The sequence below is a fragment of the Marmota marmota genome, unplaced genomic scaffold, assembly GCF_001458135.2.
Source record: "Marmota marmota marmota unplaced genomic scaffold, marMar, whole genome shotgun sequence".
In the NCBI taxonomy this organism is placed as follows: Eukaryota; Metazoa; Chordata; class Mammalia; order Rodentia; family Sciuridae; genus Marmota; species Marmota marmota.
The window spans coordinates 40,283,917-40,300,067 of NW_026000082.1; the positions used below are offsets into that span (position 1 = coordinate 40,283,917).

Below are 16,151 nucleotides of genomic sequence, written 5' to 3' on the forward strand. Positions count from 1 at the left end.
ATCATTAAGAAAAAAATATATAATGAATAATGTATAACCAGGTACCCTACAGAAAGTTGGGTCCATAACCTCACACCCACATATGATTGCAAATTTCAAATAGAACCAAAATTTAATTTAAAAATAAAAATGAATTAGAATAAACTTCGACTATGTGAGAATTATAAGCCATAACTTCCAAAGGTATATTAGAAAACATTGGTAGGGCTGTGGATATAATTCAGTGGGAGGAGAGCTTGCCTAGCATACATGAAGCCCTGAGTTCAACCCCAGTAGCAACCCTAAAAAAGAGAAAGAAAAAAAACAAATATTGATAAATTTAACCACATAAAAATCTTAAAATGTTTCACAGCAAAAACCACAGAAGATAGAACAAAAAGACAAAAACAAAACTGTGAAAAAAATTTACAATTTATACCACAGATGAAGGCTAATTCCCTTAATGTACAAAAAGTTCCTAAAAATCATTAATACAACTTAATAATAAGAAAATTAATAAAGAAAATATATAGCCTTTACAAAAAAGTAAGTACAAGTAAGTCTTAAACACAGGAAGAGATGAGTAAACTAACAAAAAAAAATGCAAATTAAAATTATGTTAAGAAAACAATTTTTTCCCAACACTGAAAACAATTTAAAAACTTATTATGCCGGCAAAAGCTAGAGAAAGAGCCACTTATTACAAGTGGGAAACGGAAACTGGTAAAATACTCATAGAAAGTAGTCTAGCAGTATTTATCAAAACCCTCTGATACTGAAAGGACCTTCTAGGAATCTATCCTGGAGGTACCGTAACATGTGTGAAATGGGGTACACAGAGCACTGCACAACAGTCCTAATGCAAAAGTCTGAGAGCATCTAAAAGTCCACTGATAAGGTACTGGACGCCATGTTATAAAGTATCCATAACAGAATACCATTAAGCCTTTAAAAAAGATAGAGGAAATTTTTTACACACTGCTATGAATTAAACTCCACATTAAATTCAAAAAGCACAGTGCAAGATGCAAGCGTACAATGTTATGTGGTATATACAGGGTGCTAAGACTGGACCTAGAGAGTGTAAAAGCAGGAAAAGAGGAATTTGTACATATGCACATATATTTGCTTGATATGCAAATATCCATAGGAGACTGTCTGATCCCACAAGTTGCCTCTAGGGAAGGGAACGGGATGGTTAAAGCAGAAGGGTGACAGAAGAACTTTCAATATATATCCTATTATATTTTGAATTCTGACCCATGGACAAATATGAACAACTCAAGAAACAAAATTGTTTTAAAAATGATGGCTTAAGAATGTAGGTAACAATATGAGAAAAGGCTTCTATGATAATGTGTTAATTGAAAAAAGCAGGAACCAAAGTTATATAAATAATAAATCTCAAGCCATCTGTGATACATTAAATGACCAAAAGGAAATCTACCAGAACAGTAACAAAATTCGCAGCCGGTGGCTGATTTGTGTCTGTATTTTCCTTACCTTTTCTATGGTTTCCAATTTTCAGTAAACAGTCATGGATCAATTTTTAAAATACAAAAGTGATTTTTTAATTTCATAGATTTCATATATACATGATCATAACTATCAGCTGATGGGGAAACAAAAGGCTAACAAGCAGTTTTATCTCTCTCCCTAACCCAACCTAAAAAGGAAGAAACATTCTAAGAACCAAAGATCCTTAGCACCAACTTTCCACTAAAAAAAAAATCCCTGGTTTCAGCTCCAGGGCAGGTGGCTCTGGACCTGCTTCCTGTAGGGCTGAGACCACAAAGGAACCAGGGCTCACTCACATCAGTCTGGAGATGTGCTGGTGCCTCTGAGTTGTCATTGATCCTCCGAACGCTGTCATAGTGTTCTCCATACCGATAGGCAATGTGCAACTCCCGCACACTGCTTTTGTCTGTACCCCGAATCTGCAGACAAAACAAGGAGCAATGAAAGAGAGGGTCTGGACCGTTCACTCTGGAGATCTACCAGATGCTAACTAGAAATGTGACGGAGTATGTCATTACCGATTTCTGAATTATCCTCCTCCCACTCTTATATGCTTTGATGTGCTTAGTTAATATGTAATGATATGGGAATAAATCCATAAGAAAACACCTTCAAATACCAAGGGCAGGTTATAGATAAGCTGAAGTTTCAGGGGCTTTAGGACCTCAGAACCCCTCAAATGCACAGACCCTTCCAACAGAGAAGATGGGGGTTGATCTAGATTTGTTGAGCTTAAAGCTCAAACAATTTGAGAGGCATCTTTGAGAAACAGAATGCAAAATTCCAATTTTAAAACTGCTAGAACTTTGAGAGGGAGCCATATAAATGGAACCTAACACACTTCATTAGCTTCACCTGTCCTTAAAAGAAAACCTGCATTTTCCATCACCCACAGACATATTATCAGCAACAAACTTGAAATCTTCTGCTTACACCAATTTAAAAACAAAATTATATTTAGTAAAGTAATGTACCACACTGCACAACCCTGGAAGCAGCATTCACAAGGTACTCTGAACAAATGGCACCCCAGTACTACACAAGAAGAACAGGGCTCCCTAAAGGCATACAACAGAGAAGCACTGAGTCTGGTTTGGGCAGATTCCAAAATAAAAACTATTTCCACAGAAACTCTGAAGTAACCCTGACTCTATCCCTTAGGACAGAGTACCTGTCCAAGGAACTCTTTTTGTTAAAACTCCAAACATCAATACCTTCTTCTTTTTGTTACTCCAAGTCACAATTAGTTCAGATACTACCAAATTATAACAGCATCTGTGGTCCAAAAACAGAAGGAAAAAAAAAAAAAACATGGAACAAAGAGGAACCACACAGGTCCAGATGCTGGGACTGTGGAGGTTTTCTCCAGTGGAAGACCTGGGTCTCAAAGGGCAGAGGGTCTACTATACACACAGAAAATGGTGACAGCTCATTTGTCTCCCAGGAAAAGTACTAGGAAACGGAACACTTCATTAGAATTTTTGAATGACGCAATCTCTACAGCCCTTAAATACATAACAACAATATACACATACTACAAATGTAAAAAAAAAAAAAAAAAAACACCACAAAGAATAGTCACCAAGTTTGAACCATAGTTTTCATGGATGGATTACAAAGGACTTTCACCCTCCATGCCACACATCCACAGCACAAACTCCATTTCTAAGCAGAAAAGCATACAGGTGTCAGTATCTCCATGCTGTGTGAGCTGACTCATCATTAATGCAAGAGGTCTTGCCCAGACAGGAGCAACTAACGCATTTCAATTCTTAAAAGTTTCATAAGAAGCTTGACTGGAAAGAAGGGACATGGAGAAAATCCAATGGAAATAACACAAATCTATTTTTTTAAATGTATACTTTCATTGTTCAGCAATTCTTGAAAGTGAACACTACAGAAATAAGTGTGAAAAAAAAATCTAATTATACAGTAGGCTGGAGTTATGGCTCAGAGGGAGAGCGCCTGTCCAGCATGCACAAGGCATTGGATTAGATCCTCAGCACCACATAAAAATAAAATAAAGGCATTGTGTCCACCTATAACCTAAATATAAATATTTTTTAAAAATCTAACTATATTGAATTATCTTCTATACTATCTAGGTAATCAAGAAACTTTAAAAAAAAAGTTATCAATGCAGGAAAAAATAGGTTATGGTTACTGAGTTGGCACCGAGGAGTATTTTCCTTCAAACTTAGGCTCCAAATGACTTTGATGACTTCTGCTAAACAGTATTAAGTGTAATGATAAAATTTGGAAAAGCAGTAACCAGTGTCCTTGGCTCACACATCATCCTTAGAAAGAAAGCGCCCCACTGAAAAGGTGATCACTCCACCTGGAGTCAGTACCTCCAGGACACGGCCCCAAAGAACATACAGCTACTGTCCCACTCCTGCTCATTAGATCCTTATAAGGTGAAATTCCATGCTAACCCTGGGAGCTGTAGCAGAATTTTGTTAGAGGATGCTGTGCTGTACACAAAAGGCTGAATACTTCCATTTATATGGCATTCTGGAAAAACAAAACTGTGAAATTCAGACAAATCACATGGTGGTTACAAGAGGCTGGGCACTGGGTGCAGGTGTCAGTGACTGGAAAGAGCAAGTGGCACCTTGTGGCAGTGGAACTATTTCACAAGTTGATGGAGGAGGCTGAACGACTTGTCAAAACACAGAACTGTTACCTGAAAAGGGCGGGTTTTGCTACATGTAAATCATCTCTCTATAAACCTGACCTTTTTTCCCCTTAAGCAGTACAGGCTATGATTAATCAATTTACAAGGGAATATACACAGATGCCATATGAATAAAAGGGTGCTGTAACCTTTATTATGATAATAATCAACAGGGAAACGTAGGCCTGTGTGTGTATATGTACATATATATGTATATGTATATACATACACACACAAATTTGTATTGCATGCAGATGTATTTAAAATGGGTTGTAAAAACACCCTGCTATATACCTTCCAATTACATAGGAATGCTTGTTTACAGCTTCGTAGGTGTGTGACACTGGTTACTGCTTTTCCAAATTTTGTCATTACACTTAATACTGTTTAGCAGAAGTCATCAAAGTCATTTATATTAAAATGTTAACAGCGATCATCTCTAGGCAGTGTGACTCTGGGTGAGTTTTATTTATCTTTATGGACTTTTTTGAACTTTCAAAGTTTCCTACAATTAACATGTTTTAATTTTCTAATTAAGAAAAAGTTAGGGGTTGGGGATATACCTCAGTTGGTAGAGTGCTTGCCTTGCATGCACAAAGCCCTGGGTTCGATCCCCAGCACCAAAAACACAGAAATAAGAAAGTAGTAGGAAAGAGAGAAACACAGAAATCACAGGAGCAGTCTTCAGGACCTGAGCTACAAAGTGACAAGAAGCACTCTGAATTTGAGAAGAATAAGAAGAGGGCGGGAGCTGTATACACCCGCAGCCCAAACTTTGATCTTTCATACTCAAGAATGTTTGGTTTGATGGACTATTTGGGAGATGAGGTTAATTTAAGATAGAAAAGGTAAATAAAGGTGAACACCACTTCACAACAGGGGTGGAGGAAAGAAACACTAGTGGCTTAACAACATGCCTGCCCTACCACAGCACACACTTGGCATGTGTTCTAAAACTGTTGTAGAAGAACCACTGAAACCACTATGTACAGCTGGGCAGAACAGAAATCGACCTGACATCCTAGACCCTGAAGTAAGTTCTACTGATCAAAATACACTGCTAGCAATGGCTATTATGATGAATATTATCTTGTTTCCCTCTACCTTCAAAGCACAGATACAAATATGGGAGTGGACAACTTCAAAACCAGAATCTGTACGCACTAATCCTTTAAATTCTCACTTGGATATTTTTAAGTATTTCCACATTAAGTTCTCTGTCCCCAAGTTACCCAATTAACTGACTGCCAAATAACGTTTATAGCATTTTAAAAGATTTCTGAATTGTACTCCAGACTCTATTTGTCCACAGCACAGGGGTCAATTCCAATTACCACAAGACTCTTTGTCTTTGGTTAGGCTAATTGTCCAAGTTTTTCTGTATATTCAATGTCACAAGTCAAGCCCCATCTGTTAGAATATCCCCAAAGCTAATTATGTAGATATATTCTTGAACATGTGACCTACCTGCCACAGGGGGGCATTTAGTTGATGAATCACCACATTCAACTGATGATTTCTTGCAAAGGCTACAATTGCATCATTGCCAGCAAAAGTACCAGGCTTTGCCAAACTGGCCACTACATGGAAATAAGAAAGAAAAAGGCAATCTTTATAAAGAAGATATCCAAATGCAAACAAGCTTTGATATTTATTCAGTTCCAAAGAATAAGAAACAAGAGCCCACATCTGCGTAGACCACCAGCTTCATCATAGTCTATGAATTCAGCTGGGTGAACAACATGCAGACTAAGGAGCACTAACCATTCAGTAAAAAGGATCCATTCATTTATTCCTTCAATGAACATAAACTGAGTACTTCCAGTAAACACAACATCAACACAGGGATCACAACAGCTTACACTAAGGAATGTTTATTAAGCAGGTGTCAAGCACTGCTCTAATTGTTTCTCACAGATTACCAATTTCAGTCCTTAAGCCTCTGGAAGAAGTATTACTATTATGCATGCCACTCAAGAGATGAAGAAACTGAGGCATAGAATAGTTAGTAACTGTTCAAGGTCACAGAGTCTGTACAGGGCAAGCTGGATTTCATAAAGGCAGCATGACACTAGGCCACTCTTGGCTACTCCACCTTTGCTCTCAAAGAGTTCACACCTAGTGGGAGCAAACAACCAGAAGACACGCACTACTGATGCCTAAGTGCTTCAGAAAAGGGACGTGTAATGAAGAATATGCCCTTGCCCAAAGAGGGGTCTGTCCTTTATTCCAGGCTCCTGCAAGACAACCTCTAAACTTCAGAAGCATCTCTGTTATCCACAGTGGCCCCTAGACCATACCTCCATATCCACCACATGACCTTCCTGAAGATATTCAAAGGGAAATTTCACATCACAAACTAAAAACTCTTTTCATACAAAATGATATTTTAATAGGAAAAATGACACAACTTTTTATACAGCACAAAACCACAAAATGTGCCCCATATACATATATTTAACTTGTAAACTGCTGATTCTCTGATAAACTGTGTCTATCAGCTAGACAAAAAAAGATCCCAGAGAGGCCATCAGAATTTAGAGACTGGCATAAACCACCCACTGGTAGTTTGATACTATATATCTGGTGTCTAATAAATGGATTCTTTCCCAGTGAGGAATGGTTAAGGTCACTGATAGTTTCTACCCAAATGTCCTCTTCCTACTGCCCTATTTCTTGCTAACAGCACAGCCACCAAGCTGTACTAAAGCAGAAACTTCAGAATCACCTTTGTCTCCTCCTTCTCCCCTCTTCATTTCCAGTGAGTCCTGTCAATTATACACAAGCTGGGTCTTAGACTGGATCCTTCTACTCCTTATTCATAGACCCTCCTCTTCCCTCATCCAGTCAATGTGGAGAGCCTACCTCACTTCCCCTCTGGGCCTCCCTCCCACCCGTTCTGTATGGCCTCTGGAGTCCATGATCAACACACAGGAGTGATTCTCTTTCCTGATAAGAGACAGATGTGAGCCCTGGGATGAAAATGCTACGCATAAAACATAAAGCTATCAGCACTTGGCACAGCAGAGCCTCAGTAAATATTTGTTGAAATTAAAGTCTAAAGGTTCATTTTAATTTCTTAAATAGATCTGAACCCAAAAGAAATTAATTAAAGTCATTAACTGATCTGCCTCAAAGAAAATAGGTTGTGTTTGAGTGTGAGAAATTAACATGACTTTATTAATTTTTCTGATTACAAAAGTAATGAGAATCTTTAATAACCAAAAAAATATAGAAGATAATCCTGTCATCTCCAGGCAACTAATTTACTAAGCACTAATTTTAATCTTGTTATCTAATCTAATCTTTACAAAAAGGCCTAGAGATAGGTGTTTTGTTGTTTTTATAGAAATGTAAAGAGAATGAGTTCTGAAAAATAAGCACAGCCAAGAAATAACAACCATACAATATCAATGTCTTCCCAGACTTCCTCTGCTGTGTGTGTTCACCTTTTAAAAGGGAACCACTGTTGTCTAGCCAGTTCTTCCCATTCCACTGACAAAAAAAAAAAAAAAAAATCAAGAATTTAATAGTACTTTTGTTTGTTTCTTCTTTGGTGGTGCTGGGGATCAAACCCAGGGCTTCATGCATGCTAGGCAAGCACTCTAACACTGACTATACTTTTAGCCTCAATTCCACCATTTTTATTAAGGGCACATACATCTAAATCTATGGATCTCCAATTACCCAGCAAGCTGTCTGTTACACAGCATGCAAATAAGTAGTTGATGAATAAACAAATGCCATAACTGATAGTAGCCAAACCTCTTGGTGGGGAGGGTGGGGGATGCGAATGCACTCAATTACCCAAAGCATCCCTGACTCCTGACGGATCCAGTCCCACAATGAACCTACCATGCTTCTCGAAAGGAATGTCATCTTCCACAAAGGGTTCAAAATCTTCCCGCTGCTTTATCATATAGTCCACAGTCTCCTGTCGGTGCTTGAGATGATTTCGTGAGTGTCCCTCCAACTGATCACCAAGGGCTCTGAACAGGCAATTGCTGTCAAAACAAAAATAATGGTCAAGACCTTTCAAAAATGAACTTAGTTCATTTAAAACAAATGCTGCTTCAGGCCAGGCCACCCCTGGAAATCTTTTTTTTTTTTTTTTTAATTTTTATTCTCTAAGGACATTATTTTTTTAAGTTGTAGATGGACACAATACCTTTATTTATTTTTTTTATGCGGTGCTGAGGATGGAACCCAGTGCCTCACATGTGCAAGACAAGTGCTCTACCACTGAGCTACTCCCCCAGCACCCCCTGGAAATCTTTCACACACAGATAAGGCAAAGCCTCCAAATTAAAAGGCCAGGATTCTTCCCAAATGCCAGGGACAGAGCCCCAGGACACAGATTCAAACACATTACCTCCTCAAGCAGCAACAAAAAAGAATGTTAGTCCCCACTTGGCAGCTGACCGGCTTGGGGAAGTCATTAAATTTCTCTGGACCTCAGATACTTTAATGAGTGAAGCTGGGGATACCCTGACTACCTGAATACAGGGTGAAGACTCATAGGCCATTCCAGGCCAAAGGGCTAGGAATCCCAGACCCTCTTCCAAATAAGGTCATATCTACTACCTTTTCTGAACAAAGTTTCACTACAGCTACCCTCTAGGGCATCATTCATTTAATAAAAAGTACCCAAAAGAGAACAATTTGTTAAGACCCCCAATACAAACTGAACACAGTACCCTATAGGAGCGCTAAGAAGTAGAGAAAGCTACAAGAAGGAAGCACTTGGACGACAAGCAGCTATACTATGGAAAGACACTTCCCCCCTTGCCTCCTCACCTCTCAGGGAGCAACATGCCACTGTCACTCCTGCCAAATGAAAACTTAAAACACATTTTTTCCTAAAATTAAAATGCTCGTAATAAATTCTAAGAGTTATCTATATGATCAAATCCTTCAAAGACTCCTAAAATTCCAAACGTATCACAAACACAGAAGCCCAGAAACAAAGAGACTGAAACAAGACAAGCACAGCTGGTGTCCTGAAAGGAATGAAACAGACACTCTACAGCCAGCTACCCAGCGGCAGCCTAACTAGGAGCTCTTCCAGCAAAACAAGGCACTGGTACTCTAGTTCCAAAACACAAACTCATCACTTTCAGAGAATTTCAGACCTACATGTGTAGGAAAGAAAGGCTTTGTTTTTCAACTCAGAAAAGTAAGTTTTCAATAGAAAGTTAAAAGGCAGAAATCTCTTCAACATTTAAGGAATATATTTATATTTTTGGTGGGGAGAGGAGGAGATAGAATTTAAATAAGGGTGATTCTATGAATTAGAAATCGAGAAGTTACATATCCATCTGGGACAAGATTCCAGAAAAGATCGGGATATACAGTTCTAGCTACTAGACTGAGGTGCCTATTGCTAAAATCTAACAATGGCAGTCTTTTCTCAGCCACTGGGAAAAAGGAGACGAATGGATAAAATGTTTTCCATTTCAAGCTTTTCTCTCAAGCTTTTCTTAAACCTTTAGCATCTGTCACCACTAATCTATCCCTGAATTTAGTTTAAGAGGTATTATTTAACATGAAATTATATATATGTTATGTTTTTTAATGTATAAGTGCATTACAGTTATACATATAGTGGAGTTAATTTTGCCATATTCCTAAATGCATATAACATACATTTTCTCCATTACAATTCCCAGTTCCCAGTACTTCCTTTCTCCCTCCCCTCCCCTCCCACTGGTCCCCTTCCTATGCTCTATTGATCTTCCTTCTATTTATTTTTCAATTGGTGCATCATAGTTATATATAAAATTGGAATAGATGGCAATATATTCCTACATGCACACAGCATGATTTCTTCATTCCTCAGTTCTTCACCTTTCCCGCCCCTCTCACCCAATTACTTACGTTTAATACATCAAAATTCACAATATTCTATACAGAGTAACATGCTTACTAAGAACTTTTATTAACATGGGCAAATGTCCTCCTTATAAGCCCAGACAGCAAGTATAAAACTGTTCATATTGCATGAGCACTAACACCATCATCTGAACACTACACACAGAAACACATGCAGAAAGGTACTCAGAGAAAAAACACTGAAGCCACCACCTAAATAGCTCTTACAATGTGCCAAGGGCAGTTGTGAATACTTGACCTGTACTAAATGTACTTAGTCCTCAAATTCTAAAAGATAGCTATTACTACTATCCCTCAAGGGTAAATTGCCCAAGGTCACAAAACTAGTAGGTGGTAGACCCAGGACTCAAACCCAGGCAACTCTGCTTTCAGTCTGCACTCTCTCCTAAAGGTCAACACTAAAAAGTTAGCCATCATCATTCCTAGATAGGAGTGATTGTTAAATTTATTTAATCTACTTTTCATTTACCAAACTTTCTTTGAGCCCAGTAAAAATAAGTCAGGAGGGCTGGGGCTGGGGCTCAGTGGTAGAGCGCTCGCCTAGCACATGTGAGGCCCTGGGTTCAATCCCCAGCACCACATAAAAATAAATACAATATAGCAAAAAAAAAACAAAAAAAAACAAGTCAGGATAGAATAAAACCACTTGCTTTCCTGACAGGATTACAAAGCAGTGACACAGGAAACATGACAAACACTACAGGGCCTGGACTCCCTCAGGGAACCCAGCAAGAGCACCTGAGATGCTGAGAAGACAGCAGCAATGCCCAAAGGACCTCTAGGAGATCCAGCTGCTTCCGGAGTCCACACACCCATAATCACACCACAGCTGAGCTTCTCAGTCTCCACACTAGGGACATTTAGGGAGTCCTTTGTCGTGAGGACTGTCCTTTGCATTATAGGACACCTGGGAGCATCTATGGCCTCTAGCACACCACTACCTCCCACCCCACCAGTTATGGCAACCAAAAATGTCTCCAGACAGTGCCAAATATCCCCTGGGAGGTAAAATCATCCCTGCTTGAGAACCATTGTGCTTTAGGGATACAAGTAAGGTCTTGCACTGAATTCCCAAAACAACCAATTACAGAACACCACAAGCACCAAGCTGCCAACAAGGAATCCGCCTACAGTAAGATGTAGCACCTTAGGCTAATCACACTGAGATCAGACCAGAATGGAGAGAAAAGGGAAGACCCTCAACTATTTTCTTAGAGCAGAAAACTTTGTTTTATTTTATCCTAAGGGTACATTAAAAAAAAAAAAAAATCTGACACTTTCCATCCATCACACACACAGAACCCTACACTATCCACTGCAACATAGACTGACATCACCATATCAACAGACCACAACCCAAAGAGGGCTGAACCAGTTCAGCTCTGCTACCCCAGTGAAGAACTGGTGAACCAGAGGGGTTAGCTTCATGGAGCCCACACAAGAGTAAATCTCATTTTAACTAATAATGACCAAAGAACAGGGAAGACCTGAGCATTCTGGTTAAGCTAGCCTCTGTGCCCGCACTGCCCTAACTTCCAACTTTTTATTCTATACGCCTGCTGTGCTACACAACTTATAGATGTCTCAAAAACAATGTGTTCCTGGGCCTTTGCAGATACTACTCAACCTGGAATGTTCTGCTGGGATATTCCTATGGGCCCTTCATGATTCAATCAGGTCAGAGGATGACTTCTTGAGAGGCTTCTAGTAGTGTAGCCTATGAACCGAAAAGACCTTCCTGACCACTTTAGGGAGTGTTAACCATTTCCTTCTCAAAAATACCACTACAGTCACTGTTATTAAGAATATATCAAGGGCCAGCGTGGTGGTGCACGCCTGTAATCCCGTTACTCAGGAGCCTGAGACAGGAGGATTTTGAGTTCAAAGCCAGCCTCAGCAAAAGCAAGGCACTAAGCAACTCAGTGAGACCCTGTCTCTAAAAAAAAATACAAAATAGGGGTGGGGATGTGGTTCAATGGTCAAGTGTCCTGAATTCAGGCCACCATACCCCTCTACTGGGAAAAAAAAATATATCAAACCATAAATATGTATACTGTAATTATATCGTATCACCTATTCTCAAAGTGTGGCCCAAGAAACTGGGAAGTGAGGTCTTCTGAGACCCTTTCAAGATAACAGTGAGTTAAAAAAACGTAACATGTTATCAATTACCTTCTTCATTTTCACTGTCTCACAAGTGTACAGTGGAGTTTTCCAGAGGCTACCAAGTATATGAGTTGATCACTCCCACATTAGGTATGGAATGCTGAATAGCTAGTGGAATGTGTGTTTGTATATTCCTATGTTTCAAGAATTTGTTTTACTCTCCAATATAGAAAATACTGACAGCTATAACTCAAATAAACAACAGCTCTTGGGTTCCCCTGTAATTTTTAAGACTACAAAGAGGTCCTAAGACCAAATACTTGAGACCCAGTGCCGTAAGTTCTCCTTACTAGTCTATGAACTCCTGATGTACCATCATACATGTCATCAATCTGTCACCAGTATCTTACTCAATGCTCATTAGAGTAAGTGGGGAAGTATGCTCTCTCTGGAGGAGACAGAGAAGAGGTAATATCCTCAAAGTTTCCCAAAAACCATATGAAAGCCCACTCAAGATTTCTAGCTCCCTGTACTGATTCCTATTCATGAGCAACTTTGTTAAGCACTTGTTTCCAGCACCCTGAGGTAGAGAATACCATACCCACTATAACAAACAATCCAATTATTTGCAAGGAATGGCCCCACACCAATTCCAACATATTCAACTGGCCTTTTGGTTTATAAAGCAGTGTGCTTATGCATGGTCTATTAGGGTACCCTATGAACTTTTAGTGTAACCTCTAAACTTTTCTCATTCTCTCAGCAAACAGGTACTGAATCCCTTCTGTGTCAGACACTGTGCTAGGTGTGATGAATAAATGTGATCAAGCTGTAATTGTGACTTAAGCAAAAACACCAAGGCCAGAGGGTGTGGCCAACTCTTTGTGAACAGAGAGAAATCCAATTTGCCCAAAGCAGTGAAGGAAAGGTGGGAAAGGTAAATTAAGGACAGTTTATTATCAGCATTGACCAACAAGCTGCAATGTAATATGAGATCATGAAAACACCTTTTTTTCACAATTTCTAGCTAAGGAGACTCTGCGAGGTCTCTAGCTTCACCCTGTTCTTCCCTCTGCCCAAAATGACAGCTCATTTGAAGGGATGAAAAAAAAATGGAGCCAGGCTATCCCGGTTTTTGTCTCTTGCAGTGACACCCTCAGCAAACAGGCCTCCTTTTCTCTACCCCTGCAATGGGGATGCTGTTCTCCTCCCACTCTATCTTATCATCTTCCCCCTTCCATCCAGGCTCCTAGATCCCTATCTCCTTCCCTTCCTCCATTCTCTCCCTCGGGCCAGAATATTATCCTGTGTTCCTTAAAGTCCTGAACGTGGATTCCTGTCCAAGCCCATGCAAGCTCCGGTGAGCACGTCTGCTAACAGGAGAAACTGAGGCCCATGGACTAAGATACAGAATCTGCCTTCAGCTGGGTGAACAGTAGGTTCCAAGTGCAGACGGGGGCCACCGCCAGCAGCAAGGGCCACAGGAGGCAAAGCACTACACCCAGGGGCTGACGCCTCTTCCTATCCGTCTCCTCTCATTGTGACCGCTCCACCTCGTTCCTTCAGGTCTCGGCTTAGACGTCACCTGTCGGAAAGGCCTTCCCGGCCCCCAGTCCGCCGTGAGGCAGCTCCAGGGCTCTCACGCGGGGCCCTCTTTCTAGTTCCCTCGCAGCGTGGGCCACGCCTGGGAGCCTGGGGTCGCCACGTGCGCCCCGGGGAGGGGGCCTGAGCCGCCCTCGCTGCCACCGGACCCGCGCCCTCGCGCCGGTGCTGGCTCGCGGGAGGCGCCCGGGACGCCCGAAGGAAGGGAAGGACGGGAGCGGCGACGGCGGCCAGACCCGACCCGGCGCGTCCCCGGCGCCGCCTCCCGCGCTCCCGGCCCGCCTCACCCGTCCCCCGGCACCTCCCGCAGCTTCAGCCCCAGGGCCTGCAGCTGGTTGGCGAAGCTGACGAACTCCTCCTCGCAGCCGCCGCCGCCGCCGGGCTCCGGCCGGTTCCGCCGCTCCTTGGCCAGGGTCCGGCGCGCCGCCCGCTCGTCCCGCTTGCGCTCGGCCTCGGCTTTCCGGCTGCCGCTGCCCGGCCGGCTTCTCGCCACCTGCTTACGGGACATGACCCCGGCCCGCGGCCCGCGGCCCGCAGCGGCGCGAGGGAAAGCCGCAGGACCGCCAGGCGGCCGCCTAAGAGAAGGGGCACGGGCGACCGAGCCCGGCGACAGCGACGAGCCCACGACGCCTGCGCGGGCGCCGGGCACCCCGGTCACGTGAGGGAATCCCCGCCCCCTTCTCTGGGGCTCCGCAGGCAGGCGCCATAGAGAGACCCTTGGAGGGCTAGAGAGGCACTCACCTTGGTTTGTTCTACTCCGCCCCCTAGTGGTGGGTGGTACTCGGTGAGGAGCAGGCCTAACTAGAGCGCAAGGAGCCCTAAAAGATCAAGGACAAGACAATGTTTGTAGAATAAGGGGAGATGAGAGCAGCGGCAAAAGTTAGGAAAAGAGGGAAAGTGAAAACAAGGGACGGCTGGAGATGTAGCTCAGTGACAGACGCCTGCCTAACGTGCACCAAGCTCTGGTGTTCTATCCCCAGAAAGAGAGAAAAAAAAAAAAAAACAGCCTACAGTTGCAATAGGCACTTTCAGATGGCTCATTCTTGTTTGTTTATTCACAAATTAAAAGGGTCTGAATCTTAAATAATTCTGAGATCACAGAACTAAGAGATGGGGCTTTGCCCTGGCTCCAAAGTCCCCCCTCTTCTTCTTCATCCCAGCCCCTGTTTCTTAGCCCTCTACCTCCTCACAATAATGCCACTGTCTTCTCCTCCTTTGGACTCTGTAACCAATCTCTTGCCATCCCTGGGACTGTTCCTTGTGGTTCTGCCTTTTATCTTATTTTCTCATCTCCTTCAAGATAACCTTTGGCAACAGTCTCCACTTCGTGGGTTAGGACTAGCATCTCTGTTTCCAATTATCTATGTAAATTAACTCTCATTTCCCGTGCTAGGTGCCAGGGGTGGCATGGAATTAGACACGGTCATGGCTTTCAGGGAGCCCACAGTCCAGTGTGGCAATCACAATACCACATGGCAGATGTGATCAAGAGGGAGGTTCAAGGTGTTGAGGAGAAAAAAGTGAAAGATGCAGAGACGGCTTCCCAGGACAGGTAATTTCTAAGCTGAAGCATAAAGGATGAGTAGGACTTGGCCAGACTACAGAAGTTCAGAGCAAAGAAGGTGGTCTCCACCACCATGCTGGATTTCAAGGAACAGAAGGGAAGTAGGGTTTGAGCCATGAGGCAGGAAATGGAAGTGAGGTAGCATAGGAGAAATTTAAAAAAATAAGTAGAGAGGAGACACATAGGGAAGAACAAGGGAATGTCATTTTAATCTAGTCTCTCTCCTGAGACTGTTGCTCCCAAATTTCTGGAAACTCTGTAGATCTTAAAGTTACCATAAATTCACCCACTTAGGAAAATTACCCTGTACACTGTTAATCAACACACCGATAAATAGATTAAGAGGTATGAGAGAAATCTATAATTTGTGCACTTTTGAGCGCTATCACCAATCAGTCAGATCATAGAGAATCTACGATTCCCTAAGGATACTGAGAAGGACCGGTTTATGTCATCCCTACCTGCCCTCCCATGCCCTCCCCTCCCCAAGTTTCCTTTAGAAGAGAAGCCAGGACCCCCAAACATGTCTCCCCGCTCTCAAGATGGCCCAGGGTTCTCCCTTGAATGTATCCCTAGCTTTGCCCCAAAAGGTGTCTCTCTCGCCACGTTCTCCGTGTTTGTGTATCTGCTTTCTTAAATAAATCTGTGTCTCTGAACACCATCAAATTCCTCTCTATCATGTCACCCACTTGTCCTGAGCCCAGCTTCCTTCTTCCACCACCAGGAACTCCTCAGGCCCCTATTCCAGTGACAGAAGCAAGGGTCTTGCTGTGGTTTGGATGTGGCGCGTCCCCCCCCCCCCCCCCCCCCCCC

The 16,151-nt window shown here is 42.2% G+C and overlaps 1 protein-coding gene across 9 annotated transcripts in view; it reads right to left on the reverse strand.

Annotated features, from left to right (window-relative positions):
• The window catches only part of Otud3 (OTU deubiquitinase 3), a 40,060-nt gene extending 25,651 nt beyond the window's left edge, over positions 1 to 14,409 (reverse strand). For 5 of the 9 annotated variants that reach the window (XR_007352220.1, XR_007352219.1, XR_007352217.1 and 2 more), the window contains exons 1-4: positions 14,062 to 14,409; positions 8,030 to 8,178; positions 5,642 to 5,754; positions 1,794 to 1,916 (exon numbers count right to left, since the gene is read on the reverse strand). Coding sequence is in view for 5 of the 9 variants with exons in the window: in XM_048816205.1 (XP_048672162.1) it covers positions 1,794 to 1,916; positions 5,642 to 5,754; positions 8,030 to 8,178; positions 14,062 to 14,282 (606 nt within the window). In the remaining 4 variants the exon portion in view is untranslated. The remainder of the gene's footprint in view (positions 1 to 1,793; positions 1,917 to 5,641; positions 5,755 to 8,029; positions 8,179 to 14,061) is intronic. The other 4 variants (XM_015485601.2, XM_048816206.1, XM_048816207.1 and 1 more) reach the window with 4 other exon arrangements.
• Between the last annotated feature and the right edge of the window lie 1,742 nt (positions 14,410 to 16,151).